At 43.4% G+C, this 24,488-nt stretch overlaps 1 protein-coding gene across 1 annotated transcript; it reads left to right on the top strand.

Moving 5' to 3' along the window:
• The first annotated feature begins 14,871 nt into the window (after positions 1–14,871).
• On the top strand, positions 14,872–18,277 carry LOC120963963 (uncharacterized). Its single transcript, XM_040388432.1, has 3 exons — positions 14,872–15,611; positions 17,332–17,412; positions 17,495–18,277. Exons 1-3 carry the CDS (start codon positions 15,009–15,011, stop codon positions 17,597–17,599), a joined length of 789 nt encoding a protein of 262 aa, XP_040244366.1. The 5' UTR covers positions 14,872–15,008; the 3' UTR covers positions 17,600–18,277.
• The last annotated feature ends 6,211 nt before the right edge of the window (positions 18,278–24,488 follow it).

Below are 24,488 nucleotides of genomic sequence, written 5' to 3'. Positions count from 1 at the left end.
ACAATTAGAGGACGTCTAACTTGTTTTTGCAGCAAGTGCTATGTGATGTGATATGGCCATAAGATGTGATGAATGATATATGTGATGTATGAGATTGATCATATTCTTGTAATAGGAATCACGACTTGCATGTCGATGAGTATGACAACCGGCAGGAGCCATAGGAGTTGTCTTTATTATTTTGCATGACCTGCGTGTCATTGAATAACGCCATGTAATTTGCTTTACTTTGTTGCTAAACGCGTTAGCCATACAAGTAGAAGTAATCGTTGGCGTGACAACTTCATGAAGACACAATGATGGAGATCATGATGATGGAGATCATGGTGTCATGCTGGTGACGAAGATAATCATGGTGCCCCGAAGATGGAGATCAAAGGAGCATGATGATATTGGCCATATCATGTCACTATTTGATTGCATGTGATGTTTATCATATTTTGCATCTTATTTGCTTAGAACGACGGTAGTAAGTAAGATGATCCCTTATAATAATTTCAAGAAAGTGTTCACCCTAACTGTGCACCGTTGCGAAGGTTCGTTGTTTCGAAGCACCACGTGATGATCGGGTGTGATAGATTCTAACGTTCGAATACAACGGGTGTTGACGAGCCTAGCATGTACAGACATGGCCTCGGAACACACGCAATACACTTAGGTTGACTTGACGAGCCTAGCATGTACAGACATGGCCTCGGAACACGGAGGACCGAAAGGTCGAGCATGAGTCGTATAGAAGATACGATCAACATGGAGATGTTCACCGATCTTGACTAGTCCGTCTCACGTGATGATCGGACACGGCCTAGTTGACTCGGATCATGTTTCACTTAGATGACTAGAGGGATGTCTATCTGAGTGGGAGTTCATTAAATAATTTGATTAGATGAACTCAATTATCATGAACTTAGTCTAAAAATCTTTACACTATGTCTTGTAGATCAAATGGCCAACGTTGTCCTCAATTTCAACGCGTTCCTAGAGAAAACCAAGCTGAAAGATGATGGCAGCAACTATACGGACTGGGTCCGGAACCTGAGGCTCATCCTCATAGTAGCCAAGAAAGATTATGTCTTAGAAGCACCGCTAGGTGAAGCACCAATCCCAGAGAACCAAGACGTTATGAACGCTTGGCAGTAGCGTGCTGATGATTACTCCCTCGTTCAGTGCGGCATGCTTTACAGCTTAGAACCGGGTCTCCAAAAGCGTTTTGAGAAACATGGAGCATATGAGATGTTCGAGGAGCTGAAACTGGTATTTCAAGCTCATGCCCGGGTCGAGAGATATGAAGTCTCCGACAAATTCTTCAGCTGTAAAATGGAGGAGAACAGTTCTGTTAGTGAGCACATGCTCAGAATGTCTGGGTTGCACAACCGCTTGTCTCAGCTGGGAGTTAATCTCCCGGATGACGCGGTCATTGACAGAATCCTCCAGTCGCTTCCACCAAGCTACAAGAGCTTTGTGATGAACTACAATATGCAGGGGATGGAAAAGACCATTCCCGAGGTATATTCAATGCTGAAATCAGCGAAAGGGGAGATCAGAAAAGAACATCAAGTGTTGATGGTAAATAAAACCACTAAGTTCAAGAAGGGCAAGGGTAAGAAGAACTTCAAGAAGGACGGCAAGGGAGTTGCCGCGCCCGGTAAACCAGTTACCGGGAAGAAGTCAAAGAATGGACCCAAGCCCGAGACTGAGTGCTTTTATTGCAAGGGAAGTGGTCACTGGAAGCGGAACTGCCCCAAATATTTAGCGGACAAGAAGAAGGCCGGCAACACCCAAGGTATATGTGATATACAAGTAATTGATGTGTACCTTACCAGTACTCGTAGTAGCTCCTGGGTATTTGATACCGGTGCGGTTGCTCATATTTCTAACTCAAAGCAGGAACTACGGAATAAACGGAGACTGGCAAAGGACGAGGTGACGATGCGCGTCGGGAATGGTTCCAAGGTCGATGTGATCGCCGTTGGCACGCTACCTCTGCATCTACCCACGGGATTAGTTTTAAACCTCAATAATTGTTATTTAGTGCCAGCTTTGAGCATGAACATTGTATCTGGATCTCGTTTAATTCGAGATGGCTACTCATTTAAATCTGAGAATAATGGTTGTTCTATTTATTTGAGAGATATGTTTTATGGTCATGCCCCGCTGGTCAATGGTTTATTTTTGATGAATCTCGAACGTGATGTTACACATGTTCATAGTGTGAATACCAAAAGATGTAAAGTTGATAACGATAGTCCCACATACTTGTGGCACTGCCGCCTTGGTCACATTGGTGTCAAGCGCATGAAGTAGCTCCATGCAGATGGACTTTTGGAGTCTCTTGATTACAAATCATTTGACACGTGCGAACCATGCCTCGTGGGTAAGATGACCAAGACTCCGTTCTCCGGAACAATGGAGCGAGCAACCAACTTATTGGAAATCATACATACCGATGTGTGCGGTCCAATGAGTGTTGAGGCTCGCGGAGGATATCGTTATGTTCTCACTCTCACTGATGATTTAAGTAGATATGGGTATGTCTACCTAATGAAACACAAGTCTGAAACCTTTGAAAAGTTCAAATTTCAGAGTGAAGTCGAGAATCAACGTGACAGGAAAATAAAATTCTTACGATCAGATCATGGTGGAGAATATTTAAGTCATGAATTTGGTACACACTTAAGGAAATGTGGAATAGTTTCACAACTCACGCCGCCTGGAACACCTCAGAGAAATGGTGTGTCCGAACGTCGTAATCGCACTCTATTGGATATGGTGCGATCTATGATGTCTCTTACCGATTTACCTCTCTCATTTTGGGGTTATGCTTTAGAGACTGCCGCATTCACTTTAAATAGGGCACCGTCTAAATCCGTTGAGACGACACCGTATGAATTATGGTTTGGGAAGAAACCTAAGCTGTCGTTTCTAAAAGTTTGGGGATGCGATGCTTATGTCAAGAAACTTCAACCTGAAAAGCTCGAACCCAAATCGGAAAAATGCGTCTTCATAGGATACCCTAAGGAAACTATTGGGTATACCTTCTACCTCAGATCCGAAGGCAAGATCTTCGTTGCCAAGAACGGGTCCTTTCTAGAGAAGGAGTTTCTCTCGAAAGAATTGAGTGGGAGGAAAGTGGAACTTGATGAGGTGATAGTCACCCCTTCCGAACCGGAAAGTAGCGCAGCGCGGGAAAATGTTCCTGTGGTGCCTACACCGACTGGGGAGGAAGTTAATGATGATGATCATGAAACTTCAGATCAAGTTACTGAACTTCGTAGGTCCACAAGGACACGTTCCGCACCAGAGTGGTACGGCAACCCTGTCCTGGAAATCATGTTGTTAGACAACGGTGAACCTTCGAACTATGAAGAAGCGATGGCGGGCCCGGATTCCGACAAATGGCTAGAAGCCATGAAATCCGAGATAGAATCCATGTATGAAAACAAAGTATGGACTTTGACTGACTTGCCCGATGAGCGGCGAGCCATAGAAAACAAATGGATCTTTAAGAAGAAGACGGACGCAGATGGTAATGTGACCATCTACAAAGCTCGACTTGTCGCTAAGGGTTATCGACAAGTTCAAGGGGTTGACTACGATGAGACTTTCTCACCCGTAGCGAAGCTGAAGTCCGTCCGAATCATGTTAGCAATTGCCGCATACTATGATTATGAGATATGGCAGATGGACGTCAAAACGGCATTCCTTAACGGCTTCCTTAAGGAAGAGTTGTATATGATGCAGCCGGAAGGTTTTGTCGATCCTAAGAATGCTAATAAAGTATGCAAGCTCCAACGCTCAATCTATGGGCTGGTGCAAGCATCTCGGAGTTGGAACATTCGCTTTGATGAGATGATCAAAGCGTTTGGGTTCACACAGACTTATGGAGAAGCCTGTGTTTACAAGAAAGTGAGTGGGAGCTCTGTAGCATTTCTCATATTATATGTGGATGACATATTGTTGATGGGAAATGATATAGAATTCTTGGAGAGTATAAAGGCCTATTTGAATAAGTGTTTTTCAATGAAGGACCTTGGAGAAGCTGCTTATATATTAGGCATCAAGATCTATAGAGATAGATCAAGACGCCTCATTGGTCTTTCACAGAGTACATACCTTGACAAGATATTGAAGAAGTTCAATATGGATCAGTCCAAGAAGGGGTTCTTGCCTGTATTGCAAGGTGTGCAGTTGAGCACGGCTCAATGCCCGACCACGGCAGAAGATATAGAAGAGATGAGTGTCATCCCCTATGCCTCGGCCATAGGGTCTATTATGTATGCCATGCTGTGTACCAGACCTGATGTAAACCTTGCCGTAAGTTTGGTAGGAAGGTACCAAAGTAATCCCGGCAAGGAACACTGGACAGCGGTCAAGAATATCCTGAAGTACCTGAAGAGGACTAAGGATATGTTTCTCGTTTATGGAGGTGACGAAGAGCTCGTCGTAAAGGGTTACGTCGACGCTAGCTTCGACACAGATCTGGATGACTCGAAGTCACAAACCGGATACGTGTATATTTTGAATGGAGGAGCAGTAAGCTGGTGCAGTTGCAAGCAAAGCGTCGTGGCGGGATCTACATGTGAAGCGGAGTACATGGCAGCCTCGGAGGCAGCACAGGAAGCAGTCTGGATGAAGGAGTTCATTACCGACCTAGGGGTGATTCCCAATGCGTCGGGCCCAATGACTCTCTTCTGTGACAACACTGGAGCTATTGCCCTTGCGAAGGAGCCCAGGTTTCACAGGAAGACCAGGCATATCAAGCGTCGCTTCAACTCCATTCGTGAAAGTGTTCAAAATGGAGACATAGATATTTGTAAAGTACATACGGACCTGAATGTAGCAGATCCGTTGACTAAACCTCTCCCTAGGGCAAAACATGATCAACACCAGGACGCAATGGGTGTTCGATTCATCACAATGTAACTAGATTATTGACTCTAGTGCAAGTGGGAGACTGTTGGAAATATGCCCTAGAGGCAATAATAAATGGTTATTATTATATTTCTTTGTTCATGATAATTGTCTATTATTCATGCTATAATTTTATTGTCCGGAAATCGTAATACATGTGTGAATACATAGACCACAACGTGTCCCTAGTAAGCCTCTAGTTGACTAGCTCGTTGATCAACAGATAGTCATGGTTTCCTGACTATGGACATTGGATGTCATTGATAACGGGATCACATCATTAGGAGAATGATGTGATGGACAAGACCCAATCCTAAGCATAGCATAAAAGATCGTGTAGTTTCGTTTGCTAGAGCTTTTCCAATGTCAAGTATCTTTTCCTTGGACCATGAGATCGTGCAACTCCCGGATACCGTAGGAGTGCTTTGGGTGTGCCAAACGTCACAACGTAACTGGGTGACTATAAAGGTGCACTACGGGTATCTCCGAAAGTGTCTGTTGGGTTCGCACGGATCGAGACTGGGATTTGTCACTCCGTGTGACGGAGAGGTATCTCTGGGCCCACTCGGTAATGCATCATCATAATGAGCTCAATGTGACTAAGGCGTTAGTCACGGGATCATGCATTGTGGTACGAGTAAAGAGACTTGCCGGTAACGAGATTGAACAAGGTATTGGGATACCGACGATCGAATCTCGGGCAAGTAACATACCGATTGACAAAGGGAATTGTATACGGGATTGATTGAATCCTCGACACCGTGGTTCATCCGATGAGATCATCGTGGAACATGTGGGAGCCAACATGGGTATTCAGATCTCGCTGTTGGTTATTGACCGGAGAGGCGTCTCGGTCATGTCTGCATGTCTCCCGAACCCGTAGGGTCTACACACTTAAGGTCCGGTGACGCTAGGGTTGTAGAGATATATGTATGCGGAAACCCGAAAGTTGTTCGGAGTCCCGGATGAGATCCCGGACGTCACGAGAGGTTCCGGAATGGTCCGGAGGTGAAGAATTATATATAGGAAGTCCAGTTTCGGCCACCGGGAATGTTTCGGGGGTTACCGGTATTGTACCGGGACCACCGGAAGGGTCCCGGGGGTCCACCGGGTGGGGCCACCTATCCTGGAGGGGCCCGTGGGCTGAAAGTGGAAGGGAACCAGCCATCAGTGGGCTGGGGCGCCCCCCTTGGGCCTCCCCCCATGCGCCTAGGGTTGGGAACCCTAGGGGGGAGTTCCCCCTTGCCTTGTTGGGCAAGGCAACCCCTTCCCCCCTTGTGGCCGCCGCCCCCCCTTGAGATCCCATCTCTTGGGGCCGGCGCCCCCCCCCAGGGGGCCTATATAAAGGGGGGAGGGAGGGCAGCACACAACAGCCTTGGGCGCCTCCCTCCTCCCCTGCAACACCTCTCTCTCTCTCGCAGAAGCTTAGCAAAGCCCTGCCGAGACCCGCTACATCCACCACCACGCCGTCGTGCTGTTGGATCTCCATCAACCTCTCCTTCCCCCTTGCTGGATCAAGAAGGAGGAGACGTCGCTGCACCGTACGTGTGTTGAACGCGGAGGTGCCGTCCGTTCGGCACTCGGTCATCGGTGATTTGGATCACGGCGAGTACGACTCCGTCATCCACGTTCATTGGAACGCTTCCGCTCGCGATCTACAAGGGTATGTAGATGCACTCCCTTCCCCTCGTTGCTAGTATACTCCATAGATGCATCTTGGTGAACGTAGGAAAATTTTAAAATTATGCTACGATTCCCAACAGTGTGAAGTCATTACTCCCCATGTTATAAGCATACGAAACATATATAAATTCAGATTTATGACATTCAATTTATTCAACCATTTACTCATAGGATATGCATGAAGCACATGAGCAAATGACAAGCTACTCCAAAAGATATGGGTGAAGAACACTGAGTAGTCAAATAATTAACAAGCCATGGGAGGATTCTTTTTCATTCAATATTTCAGATCCAATGATTTTATTCAAACAACAAGTAAAATCGAAAATACGCTCCAAGCAAAACACATATCATGTGACGAATAAAAATATAGCTCCGAGTAAGGTATACCGATAGTTTAGAAGACGGAAGAGGGGATGCCTTCCGGGGCATCCCCAAGCTTAGGTACTTGAGTCTTCCTTGAATATTGCCTTGGGGTGCCTTGGGAATCCCCAAGCTTAGGGTCTTTCCACTCCTTATTCTCCTCATATCGATATCTCACCCAAAACTTGAAAACTTCAATCACACAAAACTTAACCAAACTTCGTGAGATAGGTTAGTATGATAAAGAGCAAACCAATCACTTTGGTACTGTCAAAGGCAAGGTTCATAATTGTTCTCACACAATGCCTACTGTACCATATCATCTCTACAATTTATATTGAGGAATATAAGTCATAGAAATTAGAAAACAAGCAAACTATGCAATGAAAACAGAATCTGTCAGAAACAGAACAATCTGTAATGATCTGAACATAAACCATACTTCTGCTACTCCAAAAATTATGAAATAAATTGGTGGACGTGAGGAATTTGTCTATTAATCTTACTCAAAAAGAATCAACTCAAAAGCACTCTTCTGTAAAAAATGATAGCTAATCTCATGAGCGCAAAGTTTCTGTTTTTTTACAGCATGATCACATTGACTTTCTCCCAAGTCTTCCCAAAGGTCTTACTTGGCACTTTATTGAAACAAAAGCTATAAAACATGATTAATACAGTAGATTAATCATTTAAACACACAAAAACAGTAAGGGTAAATATTGGGTTGTCTCCCAACAAGCGCTTTTCTTTAATGCCTTTTAGCTAGGCATGATGATTTCAATGATGCTCACGCAATAGACAAGAATTGAAACACAAAGAGAGCATCTTGAAGAATATGACATGATTCTCAAGAAACAGCAAGGCTAGATGAAGATAGTGAACGTAGCTCTGTAGTTGATTACCGCATTTCCCCTACACTAGCATCGCAGGTGCTTGCTCTAACTTGGCAGCGTGATATGTGGTTGCATGTTGCATATGGTGTCTAGATTGTAATTCTTCCAATCTGGTTAAACTGCATGTGCTATTCTGCTTAGCTTATACATTATACCTGTTAATGTGACATGCCTTCCTTTATTTAGTACATAGTACATCTATCTATTAAGCATATCCTTACATAAAACTATTGTTTTTTTGTATCCCGCATCAATCAATATGACGAGACACCTTTAGTATATGCAGTGCGATATTAGTTGCATCTTTCATATGATTTATAGCATGCGCCGCTTCTAATTTGTTGGAATTCCATTTATGATGGGATGCTTTTAACTTGGCAGAGTCATATTGGTTGCATCTTTCATGTGGTGTCTAGCTTGCATTGCTTCTTATTTGTTGGAATGGTTTCTTCTTAGTTTACACAAACAGTTGTGAACATGCCATGTCGTCCTGTTTTTCGTACATATTCCATCCTGGTATCATGTGTTTGCCTTACATCAAAGTAGTGATTGTCAGTATCATGCATGAATGAGTTCTAAAGAGAGAATTTTATTGCTTTTTCTTGTCGGTTTTACTTGACAATTCAAAATCAATAAAGCGGAAGGAAGTTAGCAAGGCAGCGGATAAAGGTGCTCCTTCCAAACGGAGGGCCTCTACAGTTTCTACTCCTCCATCCCCCCAAGATGATTTCCAAGACAACACATGCATAGACACTCAACGTAGCTGTGTTTACGATGAGCACGTCTCCCCTAGTGCACCATCACCGGTGCTCCCTCTAACTTGGCACTGTTATATGTGGTTGCATGTTATGTGTGATGTCTAGCTTGTATTGCTTTTAATTTTGTTGAATTCCATCTACTTACTTTACACATTATACTTGAATAAGACACGTGTTCTTGTTTCTAGAACATACAATATCTGTCTATCACACCATGTTCTTACATCAAATTACTACTGTTGTGTAACCTGCAACAATCACTTATCATAAGACACATTTGACTTCGGAGTGTGATATAGGTTACATCTCGCATTCTTTTCTAGCTTGTACTACTAATTTGTTGAATGGCACTTATGACGAGACAGTTTTAACTTGGTAGAGTGATATTCGTTGCATCTTTCATATGGTGTCTAGCTTTCATTGCTTCTAATTTGTTAAAATGCCTTCTCCTTAGTTTACACATCATAAGCTGTGAATATGCAATGCTGTGAATATGCAATGGCACTAATGATGAGAGACCTTTAACTTGATAGTGTGATGTTGTTTGCATCTTGCATATGATTTATTTCTTGTACTGCTTCACATTTGTTTAAACGGCATTTATGATGAGACACTGTTAACTTGGTAGAGCGATATTTGTAGCATCTTTCATATGGTGTCTACCTTCCATTGCATTGCTTCTAATTTAGTGAAATGTCTTCTGCTTAGTTTACACATCATAGTTCTGGTTATCTCATGTCGTCCTGTTTTTCTTACATATTACATCCTCCTATCATGTGGTTGTCTAACATCAAAGTTTAGTTTGTCTGTATCATGCATCAATTTGTTCTGAAGAACTAAATTGTTATTCGTTTTTCTTGTCGGCTTGACTTAACATGGCACAGAGAAAGAGGAAGCAAGACAGAACGACAGGGAAAGGGAAGCGGAAGAATCCTGCAGATTCTGCTGGTACTGATGGTGCAATAGAAGGTCAAAGTCCAGCGGAAAATTGTACCGACAGGGTATCCCGTGCTACACGAGCTGCAGAACAAGCCAAACAGGAACAAATAGCTACCACCAAACAAGCAGAGACAACCCTAGTTGTTGCAACTCCTTCCACAGTACCACCAGCTGCACGATTTACTCGTTGGTCAACTCAGCTAGCAGCACGTTCCCAAGCTCCCTTGCCACCTGACACTACTTTCGAAGCACTCTTGACACAAGATGAGTTGGCAAGATCAGATGAACTTTGTGAGCTTCAACAGCAAGAAGGTAGTTGCTGGAGTCAAGTTACACTTGCATGCTTCTTTATATGTAGTCTCACAGTTTGATGTACACTAAGACTTCCTATGTTTGTTGTTGGACTAGCACCTAGGCGCAAGAGGAAACAAACATCAGGAATAATGCTCGATAGGTTAACTAAATCTAAAGGAGGAAGAATGGAGATCCGTTTTGAGGCAGGTTTAAAAAGGCCACGTGATGCTACAGAGTCAGCCAAGTTAGTATCAGAGGCAGCGGTTGCTGTTAGGTGTCATGTACGTATCCTCCCAACATGGATTCAGTACAGGAATGACAAAGACGAAACCCAGTTCAACAACTTCCTCGACCATTTATCTGTAAGTATGGTTATGTATGGAAACTAGTAATATCGTCTTGCTCTGTCCAATACTTTCTAGGTTGCTGATAATGAGACTCCCATAATTTTCAACAGATGAGGTTCAAGTTGGATAGCCAAGATGATGCAACCAGACAATCTTGCACCCATGTTTTCAAGTCTGCTCTGCGACAGTATCGGTATAACTTGAGGAAAACTCACTTTGAAGGCAAGGCTAACAGTGAACTTGCCCAAACATCTCCAGTGGAAAATATATCTGATGAAGACTGGAGAGGCCTCGTTAAACACTGGTCCGATCCGAAGTATCAGGTACATTATATATATGTGATCAGATCACATGTTGAAGTCCTATTTACGCATGTGCCACACAATTCTATCTTCTTGTAGGTGAACTGTTCAAAGAACAAGGCCAACCGTACGAAAGTGAAATTCCAACAGACGACAGGATCTCGTAGCTATATTGCACACTGCGAGGCTCTTGTAATTAGCTGCTGTTTCACTCTTTTCGTTGTACCATATTATCAGATCTATATTGACTTGTTCCAAATGCAGAGGAAAGCCCGCAAGGACCAAAAAGCACCTGAACCAAATGCTGTGGAAATCTTCAAGGACTGTCACACCAGCAAGAAGAAGGGCATGACTACACCAGTCAAAGCCGCTGTTGTAAGACCTTAATCCTCATGCCTTTTAACAACTACTTACTCTGACTTGTGCCTTAAACTGCATGGTTTGCAGCCAATGTCTATTACTCTTTTCAATTTTATACACAATTGTCTTAGCGTATCATTGCACCTTACAAGGTTTAAAAGAGAGGAGTGATGTTCCTTTGATCTTGACCTGTAATCTAGTTCCGTGCTGGACTTGCCCACACAATGTTACAATTGCCTGTTTGTCTGTTCTCAGTTGTTTTGTGATATGAATGATGTCATACTATGCTTACCGTATTATAAACTTCGTCTCTTTATCCTTAGCCCTCAATACAATGTGAAGAAATATACAATACATTAGCGATGGTACATGGTCATATGTTTGGAACCTGGTTTTATTATGTACTTTGCAATAAAATACAACTAATATTTTACATGGGTTCACCAGAATAAGTTCTGTATATAGACCAAAGCTATTTTGTTTGGTTTTGCTACCTCCTTAATATCTTCTGTTCTGGTACTACTAGTGTAAAACCTCAACTTTTCAGCGAGCTATGGAAAAAATGGTGGAACCGCCACCTTCTGAAGGTGGCGAGGCAACTATAACCGCAATGTCAGCTCTTGCTGCAGTGGGTCAGTACCTGTCCACTAACAGTGCCAAAAGCACGTTCCTGCGTAATACTGGGTTGGTTGTTAAGGCAATCTCATCCAAACTGCCTCATGATCAAGATATGCAAGTTCAAAACAATGTTGTATCTGCGCTCCAGACACAAGTCCATTCCCTAACAAAGACCCTTTGTGAAACAATGAGAGACATTGTTCGATGTTGTCAAGATATGCATGGTTTTGAAACCAGACTATCAGACATTTGCTATGTTGCTCAAGAGCCTAGGAGAACTGAAGACGAAGGTTATGGTGCTCCATCGGACAATACAGCATGAAAACGTAACAGTCAGGTCAAATGAACTGAGCTTCTGAACTTCTGGTGGTGCATTTATCTGCTAGACTGTTAACTTTTATGCCAACCTTCCTTTTGTTTTATAGTTGTAATTTATTTTGGTGCGATACAAAATTTGTTCTTAACGTGCAACCACCGACCGAAGAAAATAGCAAGCCATTTTTGTATAGTGTAGGGTGTTCCCTATATTTGCACTGGTGGCGAACTTTGATGCCCAGTGGATGTAATATGCGTAATAGCCGTGATAGCCTAGCGTAAGTTGCTTGCTTATTTATTTTCTTATTGGCTTGTTTATTTGTTTTCTTGTAGTCAGTGCAGTTCTTTTTCCGCGGTTTGCTAGTGGCCGCAATAACCTATTTTTTAAAACTAGGCCACATTAACCATGGGCTACATATTTACTGTAGTTAACATGGGCCTCCTAAAGGCCGTAGAAATAATGGGCCTTCTAAGGGCCGTAGAAACAATGGGCCTTCTACGGGGCGTAGAAACAATGGGCCTTATACAGGCCGTAGACACAATGGGCCTTCTATGGGCCGTATCATCAATGGGCCTTCTACGGGCCGTATGATCGGTTGGCCAAACATGGGCCAATAACAGACCACATTATGGCCGTAAATGGGCTAGAGTTGAAATCGTCCGTTCATGGGCCGACCATAACGGGCCGTCGTTAATCGGCCGTATTTGATGACGCTATGAAAACGGCCCAACGTATTAACGGGCCACAAACGGGCGGACTGTAACCACGGGCTGAATTTGGCCCACAAGCAGAAAATGATAGTAACAGGCCGTAAGTAAACGAATGCTGGAAATGAGCCCAAGAATAAATGGGCCCTGAGAAGGCCGAAAGATAACATGGGCCGGAAACGGCCCAAGTGAATAATGGGCCGTTAATAGGTATAAAGTGATACACTGTTCATTACGGGCCAGTTTTACCACGGGCCGTTAAGGGGCGGAGGGTTACTAAGGGCCTCATATGGGCCGAAAGACGTCATGGGCCATACATGGGCCGGAAGTTAAAACGGGCTGGAATTATATTGGACGGCCCAGATGACGCTACTGGGCCTAATTCGGATAGGCCGTAAACGGGCCCTGGGTTAGCGGGCTGTAAATGGGCTATATGTGAACATGCCGTTAACAGGCTTGCCGTGGGCCGGCCCGCCACCTTTTGACCAAGTCAAACGGGCCGGCCTTGTCACATGAATGGGCCTCTGTTGGGCCGTGTCACGTGTCGACGTATCATAGGCGCTTTGGGTCCAATGAGTGGATGACATCTATCCCAACGGTGAGCCGACACGTGCTTCCTCCAGCCAATGATGATTTTACACGTGGAAAATCCCCATTGGCCGGGGCTGTTAACGGGTTATCGGATCCAAAACCGGACCCGGTAGCTTAACGGCGTTCTGTTACGGTGGATGCCACGTGTCGGTCACCCTTGACGAAAGCACTTCTGTGACGCGTGATTTATCGTCATGGAAGTGGACACTTCCGTGATGATAATTTTGATAATGTCATGAAACACTTCTACGACAGCACAGGTATGACTATCTTGATTCTGTCATAAATTTGTCATAGATGTACATGCATGACAGAAAACGTGACCTACTGTGACAAACACGTATCATCACGGAAGTGTATTTTTTTTGTAGTGCAAGTCCGTATTATCCGGCTAGCATCCAATCTTACATGGCCAGTGAGACCGAGTCATCCATCATGTCATATGCTAGTCTAGTCGGTTGTGATTCCAGACAACCATTTTGACTAGGGACCAGTTAGAACAATTATCATACATTTGTATAGTCTCACAAACAGATCGCATACTTGTTGATACTCATTGATAATGTCCAAGAACTATCTTAATCCATCAATACATTTGAAAATATCATCATACATGATTACATCTATGGCATATGTCCAACAACACAATGCCACAAGTCAATCCGTACTGCTACATAGTTGGACAAGAGTATTAGTTGAGAAATTCACCTAGTATCAAGAGAGCCTCGACGCTGAAATAAACGGCGTTTAACCGAGTCACATATAAGTTTAAAAGCATTCCTTTCATATTTTTACCACGCCATGATCTTACAAATAGATCTTTTTTGATTACCTCTACCATAACTGTTTCAAGCCTCAATCATCTACATGTGTTGTACTCCCTTCATTTCTAAATATAAGCCCTTTTAGAGATTTCAATATAGACTACATACAAAGCAAAATGAGTAAATCTATATTTTAAAATATATCTATATACATCTCCGCGCCTCTAAAATATATCTATATACAACCCAAATCCGCGCCTCCGCGAGCCACGCGTGCGCCTCCGCAAGCTCGTGCGCGCCCGCGCACCTCCGCTAGCTTGCCGCGCCGTCCCCAACACCCCCTGCAGACACGAGCTCCCCGCACCGCCCAAGCTGCACAAGAGGGCGAAACCGAGAGGCCCGCCGCCGCGCGTGCTTTGCCTAGCGGGGGAGGAAGACGGCCGCCAGGGGGGGGGGGGGGGGGGGAGGGGGGGAGGAGTTCGGGGGCGGCTAGGGTTAGCGGTCGAGTCGCCCGCGGGAGGGCGACACGGGGCTCTCTTTGTCCTACGTGGCTGCAGATAATGGCCAGATAAATTGATGTGATGATCCTATGACTATGTTGCTATTATTTGTGAAAATTGATGAAAAACATGGAAGTGCTCGCAATTGTTTTCAAAACTTTGTTAGTTGTTGTGCTTTTAGTCTACTTCGGTTCTGTTTGGTTAAAACCAAACCAAGAACCGAACAAAAAGATCTGGTTAAAAATCGGATCTTGATTTATCAAAAACCGACAGCACAACAATTTTCAAAGATCAAATTTCTTTGCATACGGAGAAACCGAACGTGATCTGTTCGGTCAAACAGAATGTCCAGGAGGCCTAGTTGTAGATTATACTCGCTGCCAAGCTAAACTTATCGATCAAGAGTAGTATCCGGCCGCGGGAGACAAGATACCAGTCACCTCTCCAAGTGATATCCATCTTCTCCACGAAGAAGCTCAAATTCACGCAAACTTTTCAAGAAAGGAATAAAGGCAAGCCCAAGTATTGCACGAGGCTTGCGACCAAGGAGAAGCCCGCCTGCCTTTCCCTCTCGCTTCGTGCAAAACAATAACATATATATTCATCTCACTCTGATCCATGCCTCCTCTCGCTGGCGAACTGTTTCGATCGACGCACACAATATGTCCATGGATCCTGTCATGACCAGCAGCAGCAGGAGGAGGAGAGGAGGCTGCGGCTGCAAGGAGAGCTGCCATGGCCACTGCCTGCCTCCTCACTCTGCCAAATGCCTCTGCCTCTACCTGCTGCTCGCGCTGATCCTCCTCATCCTCGTCGCCGCCGTGCTGCTCGTCGTGTTCGTCACGAGGCTCAAGAAGCCGACCTTCTACCTGCAGTCCGTCCAGATGGACAGGTCCTTCAGCCTCCGGCCGTCGTCATCGTCCAACCGCAGCGGCGAGAACGCGACGTCGTCGTCGTCGTGCTCGGTGGCGTCGCTGCTGTTTGCGGCGCAGAACCCGAACGGGATCGGGATAAGGTACAGCGCGGCGGACCTCGGCGTGGCCTACGCGAACGAGTCGGTCGGCGCCATGGACGTGCCGGTGTTCTACCAGCCGCCGCGGAGCAGCAACGTGACGGTGCTCATGCACGCCGTGTTCGAGGAGTCCAACGTCAGCCGGCTCGTCGTCAGCGAGCTGTCGGCGCAGAGGAAGCTCGTCGAGATCAGGATCGCCGGGAGCATCGACGCCACCACGCACATCATGAACTTCCCTCTGCCAAAGTTTCATGTATGTTCAGAACTTCAGACTCCATACTCCTTCCATCTTCAGAAGTTCTTTTGTTGTTTTACTGTAGTATATGCTATCACTCTTCAGAAGTTTTTTTTTTTTTTTACGGAACCTCGTCAGAAGGCCAGGTGCTCTGGCTTTGCATTATAGAAGAAGAGAGTTGATCCAGTTTATGAGGGAAACTGGATCGAAAACCTAACAGAGTGGCCCAGTTTATGAAGAAAACCAGACCGAAAAACCGCACACGCAACGAACCCTTGCCGACCACACGACCCAAGGCAACATTGCAACAAACACACACACCCGACTCCGGAGCCGCCGCTCCGACATCCCCCGCCCACACGCGAGCCACAACGTCGCGCGGTTCAGGCGCCTCGTAGCCCTTACTACACGAGACGACTGCCCGCAGACCACGAACGTTGTACCAAACATCCGGGGCCGCCGCCCCGACTTCCAGCCAGACCGACCCCACAGATCGCGTCGACCGAGCCGACGAACTGGCCACCCTCGCAGCACCAGGTCGCCGCCCATGCCAAGCAAAGCAGCGGACCTACCCCATAGAACCGCCGTTGCATGACCGTCCGAGGCCGCCGCCTCGGCATACATCCACCGTCCCAAGCCGCCGCTCCGGCATCCACCGTCTCGGCACACCACGAGAAGCACAAAAGCCACAAGCGCCAACCGAACCTTGTCTCCAAAGATGGCGCCTCCAAGAAAGATAAACGACGTCCAAGAAGACGCCGCCGCCATCCGATCCAGCAAACTAAATCTGGGTTTTCACCTGGAAGACGAGGTTCCTTTGGTTGGAGGCGAGTCGGGGCTCCTCGACGACGCCATCAAGATGGAAACGGCGCAACAGGGCGCCGCCGTCGCCGGCACCGATCGAGTCGAGCAGAAACTTTTGTCCAGAGACCCACGACAACCACCATCACCGTACTGCCGCGAGGACAGCCCACCGCGCCGTAGCCCTTGACACATCCAGGGAGCCACCACCCTCACCGGAAGCACCAGTGGCCATGCCACACGACACCGACCCGGAGCCGCCGCCAACAGCCATGACCACCTCTCCACTGCTCGCACGGCCGGAGCTGGCAGAGCACACACCGCCCCGGAGGCCAGGGACCGCTCCCCACGACCGCCGCAGCACATCCACCTACGCGGCGCCGCCGCGCCGCCATCCAGGAGCTGCAGCACGGCGCCACCACCGCAGCTCAACCAGCCGGACGTGCAGCCGCCGGAGCCACACGCCTGGGCAGCCCCACCGACGGATCCAGCCTCCTAGCGCCAGATCCGCGGCGGCTGGCCCAACACAGCCCCTCACGACCCACAGGGAGGGAGGAGAGGAGAGAGCGGCGCCACCACCATGCCCGGGGCCGCCGCCCCGGCTTGCCTGCGCCGACGAGACGCCGCCGCCGCCGCCAGTCGCCTCGCGTCGTCCAGGGCCGCCGCTACGCGTCTCGCGAGGAGAAGTCCCCGCCGCCGCCGAACGCCGAGCGGGCTTTGCCCGTCGGATTCACCTGGCGGCGGCGAGGGGAGCTGGGGTGGAGGTGGGGGAAACGGGGGCGGCGGCGGCTAGGTTTCGCCCGTGCCGCCCCCCTGGGAGCGACGCGAGCGAGCTGGTTTACAGTTCATAGCTTCAAAGTATCCCAATTCACTCTTCAGAAGTTCAAATCTTCAGGAAGTTCAGTCTGTCTAAATTTCGTGGTGCTTTCGATTGCAGTTTAAGCTCGATTGCAGGATAGCAACTAACTACACCGACATAGTGCTCCGGGAAGGGATCGAGTCTGCAACTATACGCAAGGTATTTGTTGACTGATAGTTTCTAACTAACATGTGCAAGCTTGTGTCTGAAGTCAGGACTCAGAACAGTGATCTTCTTGCAGGCAATCCAAGTATCTGCACTGCCCCACATCTCACAGAAGTGCTCTATAAAGCTTGACATGGGGTCCAGAGGGAAGAGGACAAGGCTTGCAGATTTAGGATGCTGATTTCATAGAATTTAACCCTTTTTTTTCGAAGTACTCCCTCCGTGAACGTTCTTATATTATGGGACGGAGCGAGTAGAACGGATTTATGTACATGGCTTTTTTTTTTTGCGAACGTGTACATGGCTATTTTAGACTTAGAAGACTATTCTTTGCGTGGTATGCTCCCATGCCAAGCAGTGCAACTGTAAATGTATTCTACGGTTGGCAAATGATACATCTATTTTACTTGATTGTGCTTCACTGTAAATGTTGAAAATGCGTAAGCAATTGGCTTGAGCTAGTAAATCTATGAAGAGCCAATTACACCATTGGCGCTAAAACTTGGCGCAAAAAAGTCACTTGCCAGAACTTATGGCATACATTAAATTGGTGTCATAACTTAGCTTTGGTGTGCATATACGGTGTAAATCACGTCTGTATAAGAATATGATGCTGACTAGACAAGCCAGCGTGGCATGAAATCCGCTGTCAGCCATCGAATGACGGTGGCAGAGCGTGTGGCATGTTATTTTGTGAAGAAGAAAAAACTTGGAATTCTTTTGTCATGGAAAAGCCCTGCCTTGGCGTGGGGGATCGTGAGCGTAACCAACGCGGCAGGCGGAGATCCTAAGTGGTGTGGGCCGGCCCATTAGAAGGCCAGCGCTCGACCGCTCGACCTATTTCCGCCCGGTCGCTCGACGGGAACTCCTATTTGGTGCGGCGACTATTTCTCGCCTTAAGCGAGTCGAGAGGAAACTCTCGCGCGCTTTGGAGGAATCGACCCTGCTCGCGAGTGGGAACACCGCTAAAGCTAACCACTGTGCTCGCTCCCAGTTTCTATTTAGTAGTAGGATCGCGACCTACTAGAGGCGACCGGAGTTGGTATTCTCCATCTTTTCTTTGTTTTTTCATTTTCATTTATTTTTTTCTTCTTTGTTTTTTTCATTTTTTTCTTTGTTTATTTTTTCCATTTTACATTATTTTATACATGTTCAACATTTTTCAAATACTTGTTCAATATTTTCCAAATAAATGATCAACACTTCTTCAAATAATCATCCTAATTTTTTTAAATAATTTTTCGACTTTTTCAAATACTTGTTCAACACTTTTATATACTTGCTCAACTTTTTGAAAATCCTTGTTCAATATTTTTTCAAATACTTGTTCAACATTTTATATACATGATCTACATTTTTCCAAATACTTGTTCAAGATTTTTTTTTCAAATGTTTTTTGATGAGTTTTTTTGTAATGTATATATTTAGAATATTTTAAAGTATAAACAAAAGTGCAGAAGGAAACTAAAAAGGAAACAAAAAAGTAAAAAAAGGAAAAAAAAAGGCTGTGGCCTCCCGCTCTTGTGGGCTGGCAAAGCTCACGTGCTCTCCGGCAACAGAAACCTCCTGTCTCGCATAACGCGAGAAATAGGGGCGCCCCCTATTTGGGACCTCCTATATGACGCTCGCTACGGCAAAAGGTCGGCTCACCTGTACCAGCCCATTTGCAGTGGCAGGTGGAGGCATCGCGTTCCCGAGACGAAATAAAGGCAAAATATAGGAGTTTCTCAAAAAAGAAGGAAAAAAAATAGGAGCGTGCTTGCGCTGTGACGCAATCCCACAACCTCATAGCAAGTTGCACGTTGAGCTAGCCGTTGCGCCTGACAAACACTCGTGCTAGATTTGTAGCGCCAAAAAGAAATAGAACGACGGCGGCAGAACAAAAACAACAGCTCCCTAAAATTCCCAAAAACTAAAGTTTGTGAGAGGCCACGAACCGAAGACCTACTGCAAGTGCTCAGCGGAGCTAGCCATCATAATTCCTACAAATTTGGTGTCCAAAATGGCAGCCTGGTTTACATGAACTTTTTTGAAATTTCGAACGTGGTTTTCCTTTTGACATTTCTGAACAAATTTTGAAACTATAACATTTTGTGAAAACAGAACAGGAATCTCAAACATTATTTCAACAAAATTCAAAGCATAAACACTTTTCGAAATTACGATCTTTTTAGAAAAGGAACAAAATTGAAAACCCTAAAAATTTCTAATTTGTGAACAATTTATTCAAAACGTAAAAATTATTTTAACTAGGGAACAAATTTTGAAGATATGAACATTTATTGAATTTTTTAAAAAAACTTGGAAAGCGGGATTGGTTTTTAAATTCACAAACATTTCTTGAATTTGTGAAAAGAAAATAAAAATTTATTGTATGAAATCCCCAAAAGCATGTAGAAATATTAAAAACATGAACATTTTTCGAATTCCTGTACAAATTTTAAATGTGGGAACATTTGTTTGAAATTGCTGAACATTTTATTAATTTTCGATTTATTTTCTAAATATGACCATTTTTCGAATTTGTGAACAATTTTAAAAGTGGGAACATTTTTTTGAACCAATTCTAGAAGTGGAATAGTTTTCAAGAATCAGGAATATTTTTTGAACTTTTAAGAGATGTGAACATTTTTAGCTTTGAAAATCTAAACTAAAAGTGGAACAAATTTTAAATTCTAAAATAATTTTCGAATAAAATGGAACAAAATTTGACATTCTAAACATGTTTGAAGAATTGAACATTCTCGGAAAATTCAAATTTCTGAAAATTTGAAAAAGAAGGGGAAATAAGAAGGAGAATGAAAAAAGAAATATATAAAAAAAGAACAAGAAAAGAACATAAATAAATAAAGAAAGTAATTAATAACTGAAGAAAACCTTAAAAGAACCAGACTGGGATCGCTTTGATTGTGCGTTTGCACGACAACTTGACGCAGCAAGCATCGTATATGGTTTTCCCTCCTAGCGGGCCAGCCCAGCAATCTCCATGAAAAACAGACACAAACAAACAAAATATGTTGGCATGAAATATGGGAGAGGTGGGAATCAAACTCACATGCCAACGTCATTGGCCAACGACTCAGCATGATAACCGCTGGAGCAAGACAACTTAGTTGTCTACAATGCGAAAACCATGATAACCGCTGGACAATATTAACATATATTTTGAACCCATATAAATATTTTGGAAAAAAAAGATTTGCAATAAAAAGTGCACCAGCATGGTAAAACGTGCAAAATTTTAAAAATTTCATAAAACCCGAAAAAAGTTCATTAAATTTTGAAATAAGTACAGGAATTTGAAAAAAATCATCGAATAAAAAATTCAACCTTTTGAAAAAAAGAGTTCATCAATTTTGAATAAAAGTTCATCGATTTTGAAGAAAAGTTCACAATCGAGTATTAGAATATGTTCACAGATATCTAAAAAAGTTGACAAATTTGAAAGAAAGTTTATCGGTGTTGAAAAAAGTTCATCAAATTTTAAAAAATTAATCAAATCTGAAAAAATCATCAACTTTAGAAAAAGTATATCGATTTCAGAAGAAATTATTGCTTTAGAAATCATCGAATTAGAAAATGTTCGTGCATTTTGAAAAAAGGAAAAAATAATAAAGAAGGAAAGAAATAAAAATATTAAAGGAAAGACAGAAAAAGAGGAAAAGGTTAGGAGCAATCACATCATGTGCGTTATGCCGAGTGGTTAGTGTCGTTTGGATAGGAAGATGAGGTCGCGGATCTGACTCACCGTAAGCGCTACGTTTTACCACCATTTTAAAAAAACACAGATATGGGTCGGCCCAGCGCGGAGGGAGGGGTGTGCCATTTAGGAAATGTCGTGCTCTATCTTGTTCTAACCGGTCATGAAATCTTCAATCATTGACATTTGAAAAAAACACGAAAAAATGAGAAATCTTCGGGCTTAAAAAAATGTTCACAAATTATGAAAAGAAAAACACAACCCTAATTTTTTTCAATATTTTGAAAAGAATGTTCATCATAATTGGAAAAAGTTCATGTAAGAAACAAGCGCCGTTTAGGAAGCACCTCACTCGATCATAACGGTAGCGGTTGGACAGTTGACTGGTCAACCGTTGACTTTAGGAAAAATATATGAAAAAAAGAAAAGAAAAGTTCATGACTTAAAAAATCTACACAGATTTTGAAGAAAAAAACTCACAAACTTCAAAACAGGTTCATGAGTTCAAAAAAAACTCATTTAATTTGAAAAAAGTTCATCAAATATGAAAAAAAAGTTTGTCAACTTTAGGACAAGTTCACCATATTTGAAAAAAGTTCATCAATCTTGGAAATAGTTAATCTAATTTGAAAAAAGGTTCATCGATTTTAAAGAAAGTTCATTGAATTGGCCAAAGAATCTCGTAACAAGTTTTTTTTGAGTCTTTTCCCGCTATAATAGAATTCGCTGGCACTGCGCGTCGGTGGGCTGGTACGCGAGCGTGGGCGCATGAGCCGAATAGGAGGACCTCCTGCTCTTTGTTGTAAGTTTTTTTTGAGGGATGACGGACACTTTATTGATTAATTGGGAAGTTCAAAGGAATACAAAAAGGGTCATGTGGATAGCCCAGCCACAAGTGGCGACCCTGGTTAAGAGAAACCGAAAATTTAACCAAGCTACGAGCTTCTTTGTGTCTGTCCCTACCTTCGAAGCATGCTTCAAAAAGTTGCTAATTCGCATTGATCTCTTGAACTATTGCGCCGTTCTTCCCTCGTGAGCCATGCTTTATATCATTGACAACACTCTTACTATCACATGAGATGATGATTCTTCCTAGATTCAGATCTTAGGCAAGTGCTTGCGCCTCTCTACATGCTAGTGTTTCAAGACAGGACGGGTCATTTATGCCTGGAAAAAACATCGCCGAGGACCCTAAGAGAAGGCCCTTGTCATCATGTCATACAACAGAGGATGCGCCCATGAAGCCATCTCGGGAGAGCCCTCCGTCCAGATTGATCTTAAACATCCCTGCTGGAGGAGGCGTCCAAGCTCTTTGTCGTAAGTTGATACATGGCTATATATATCATTTTTAATGTTATATATCAACGGGCTGGACTACCTGAGGCCCATTTCGCACTCTTATTACAAAAATTATATATATAATATATGCGTGTGTTATTGATAAAATAAATTTTAAAAATGAACACTTTTATACAGTTCCTAAATATTAATTAAAATCATGAAATAATTAAAATTATATTTTATTTATTTATAGAAAATGTAAAATTACTTTGATATTTCAAGTAAATATGCAAATTATTACGTGAATAATTGTTTAATTTATCATGTAACTAGATGGATAATTATTGAAATAATATGTGAATATTCTATAATATAATATTTTGTATAAATTATTTATAAGATAAGATTACAATTTACATACATTTTCTAATTTCTAGCAGAAATAACGCTCCAGGGTGGGGTGGTGCCCACTCGCACCTGATGTACATGTTCGGATCTGTGTTTTTTAAAGCATGAACTGTTTTATAAACTACGTGAACATTTCTAAACTTATATACGCATTTATTAAAATATATTGAGAAATAAAAACTTTCTTAAAGCATGAACACTTTTTATATACTATATTAGTACTTTGTTAATAGTGTGATCAATTTTGATCTTACATAAGAATTTATTGAATATATATTTTTATTATATATGCTAATTAAGATTACATGAATAGTTTCATAATTTATAAGCTAAGTATAGTATATACAAAAAAGAGTTCAAATGGGGTGCACGGACTGCAGCACACTTAAGTTTCAAAAGAATACATTAAATGTATCCACGCCATTTCCTATTCAGCGCTTCAGGCCCTGTTTCTTCCAAAATTGCAAACGGGCGCACACGCCCGCTCCGCTCTGGGCCGGCTCATTTCCCTTCAGTTTTTTTTTTCAGTAACTCTATTCAGGAAAAGGTGCAGCGGACGGAATCAAACTCGCGACTTTCCGCAACTCCGCCGGCGAGTCCGGTCCGAGGTTGCGAAGCGAGGGCGAGCGTCGTAGACGAAGTAGTCGAACACACGAAAGTAAATGACACACAGAGATATGGAGGAGACCAGCTTTTATTAATCAATCATCAAGTGTTACAATGATGGCTCCTCGTTGCTTTATATAGGGACTAGGGATCAAGGGATAAGTACCCACTTAACGTAAAAAGGGGAAACGGGAGGGGCTATCCACCATCGTGGTGGCCCCGATTTCTCAACACTAATCATTTTAATAGAGGCATTTTCTATTTAGCGCCGCAGGCGCCGGTTACAGTTGTTTCGGCAAAAAAGGCGCGCTTTCGATAGGAATCGATCCCGCGACCTCACGTTCGTTTCCCACATGCACTAACCACTCCACTGCATCATGTCAGTCGTTCAAATACTGCTTCTTCACCGTTCTCTTCTTACAACGATTCCCTTTTCCTATTTATTCAGAACGGTTTTGTTATGTTTTTGTTTTTGTTCTTTTTTCTTTTCGGAACTTTTTTTTATTTTTTCTTTGTTTTCTTTAGTGCACGGTTTTTTACAAATTCGGTGAACTTTTTTCAGAATCGATGAACTCATTTTCAAATTCGATGAACTTTTTTCAAAACCCATGAGCTTTTTTCAAAATCAATGAACTTTTTCCAAATTCGATGAACTTTTTCTCAAATCGGATGAACTTTTTTCAAAAACTATGAACTTTTTTTCAATACGATGACCTCTTTTAAAACATTGATGAAATTGTTTTCAAATCCGATAAACTTTTTTCAAAAACTATGAACTTTTTTCAATATAATGAACTCTTTTAAAACATTGATGAAATTGTTTTCAAATTCATGAACTTTTTCTCAAATTAGTGGACTTTATTCAATTTTCTTGAACCTTTTCAAATCTGTGAACTTTTTCATTATTTGTGAACTTCTATGAATACGTGAGCCTTTTCTTTTTCGAAAAAAATTCGCAAACTTTTCTTAATCTGTGAACTCTCATTTTTTTTGGAACCGCGCAACCCATATTGTCCTTAATTACTGCCGAGCTACTAATGACCACAAGTACTAGGTATCTCTAGTGGTTAGCCGA

The sequence above is a fragment of the Aegilops tauschii genome, chromosome 5 (assembly GCF_002575655.3).
Source record: "Aegilops tauschii subsp. strangulata cultivar AL8/78 chromosome 5, Aet v6.0, whole genome shotgun sequence".
Taxonomy (NCBI): domain Eukaryota; kingdom Viridiplantae; phylum Streptophyta; class Magnoliopsida; order Poales; family Poaceae; genus Aegilops; species Aegilops tauschii.
This window is presented reverse-complemented; position numbering and strand designations above follow the sequence as displayed.

Coding starts and splice junctions, on each gene's coding strand:
- LOC120963963 (XM_040388432.1), top strand. CDS start 15,009: ATGTCCATGGATCCTGTCATGACCAGCAGCAGCAGGAGGAGGAGAGGA. Junction 15,612..17,331: donor TCCCTCTGCCAAAGTTTCAT/GTATGTTCAGAA, acceptor TTTCGATTGCAG/TTTAAGCTCGATTGCAGGAT. Junction 17,413..17,494: donor AGTCTGCAACTATACGCAAG/GTATTTGTTGAC, acceptor ATCTTCTTGCAG/GCAATCCAAGTATCTGCACT.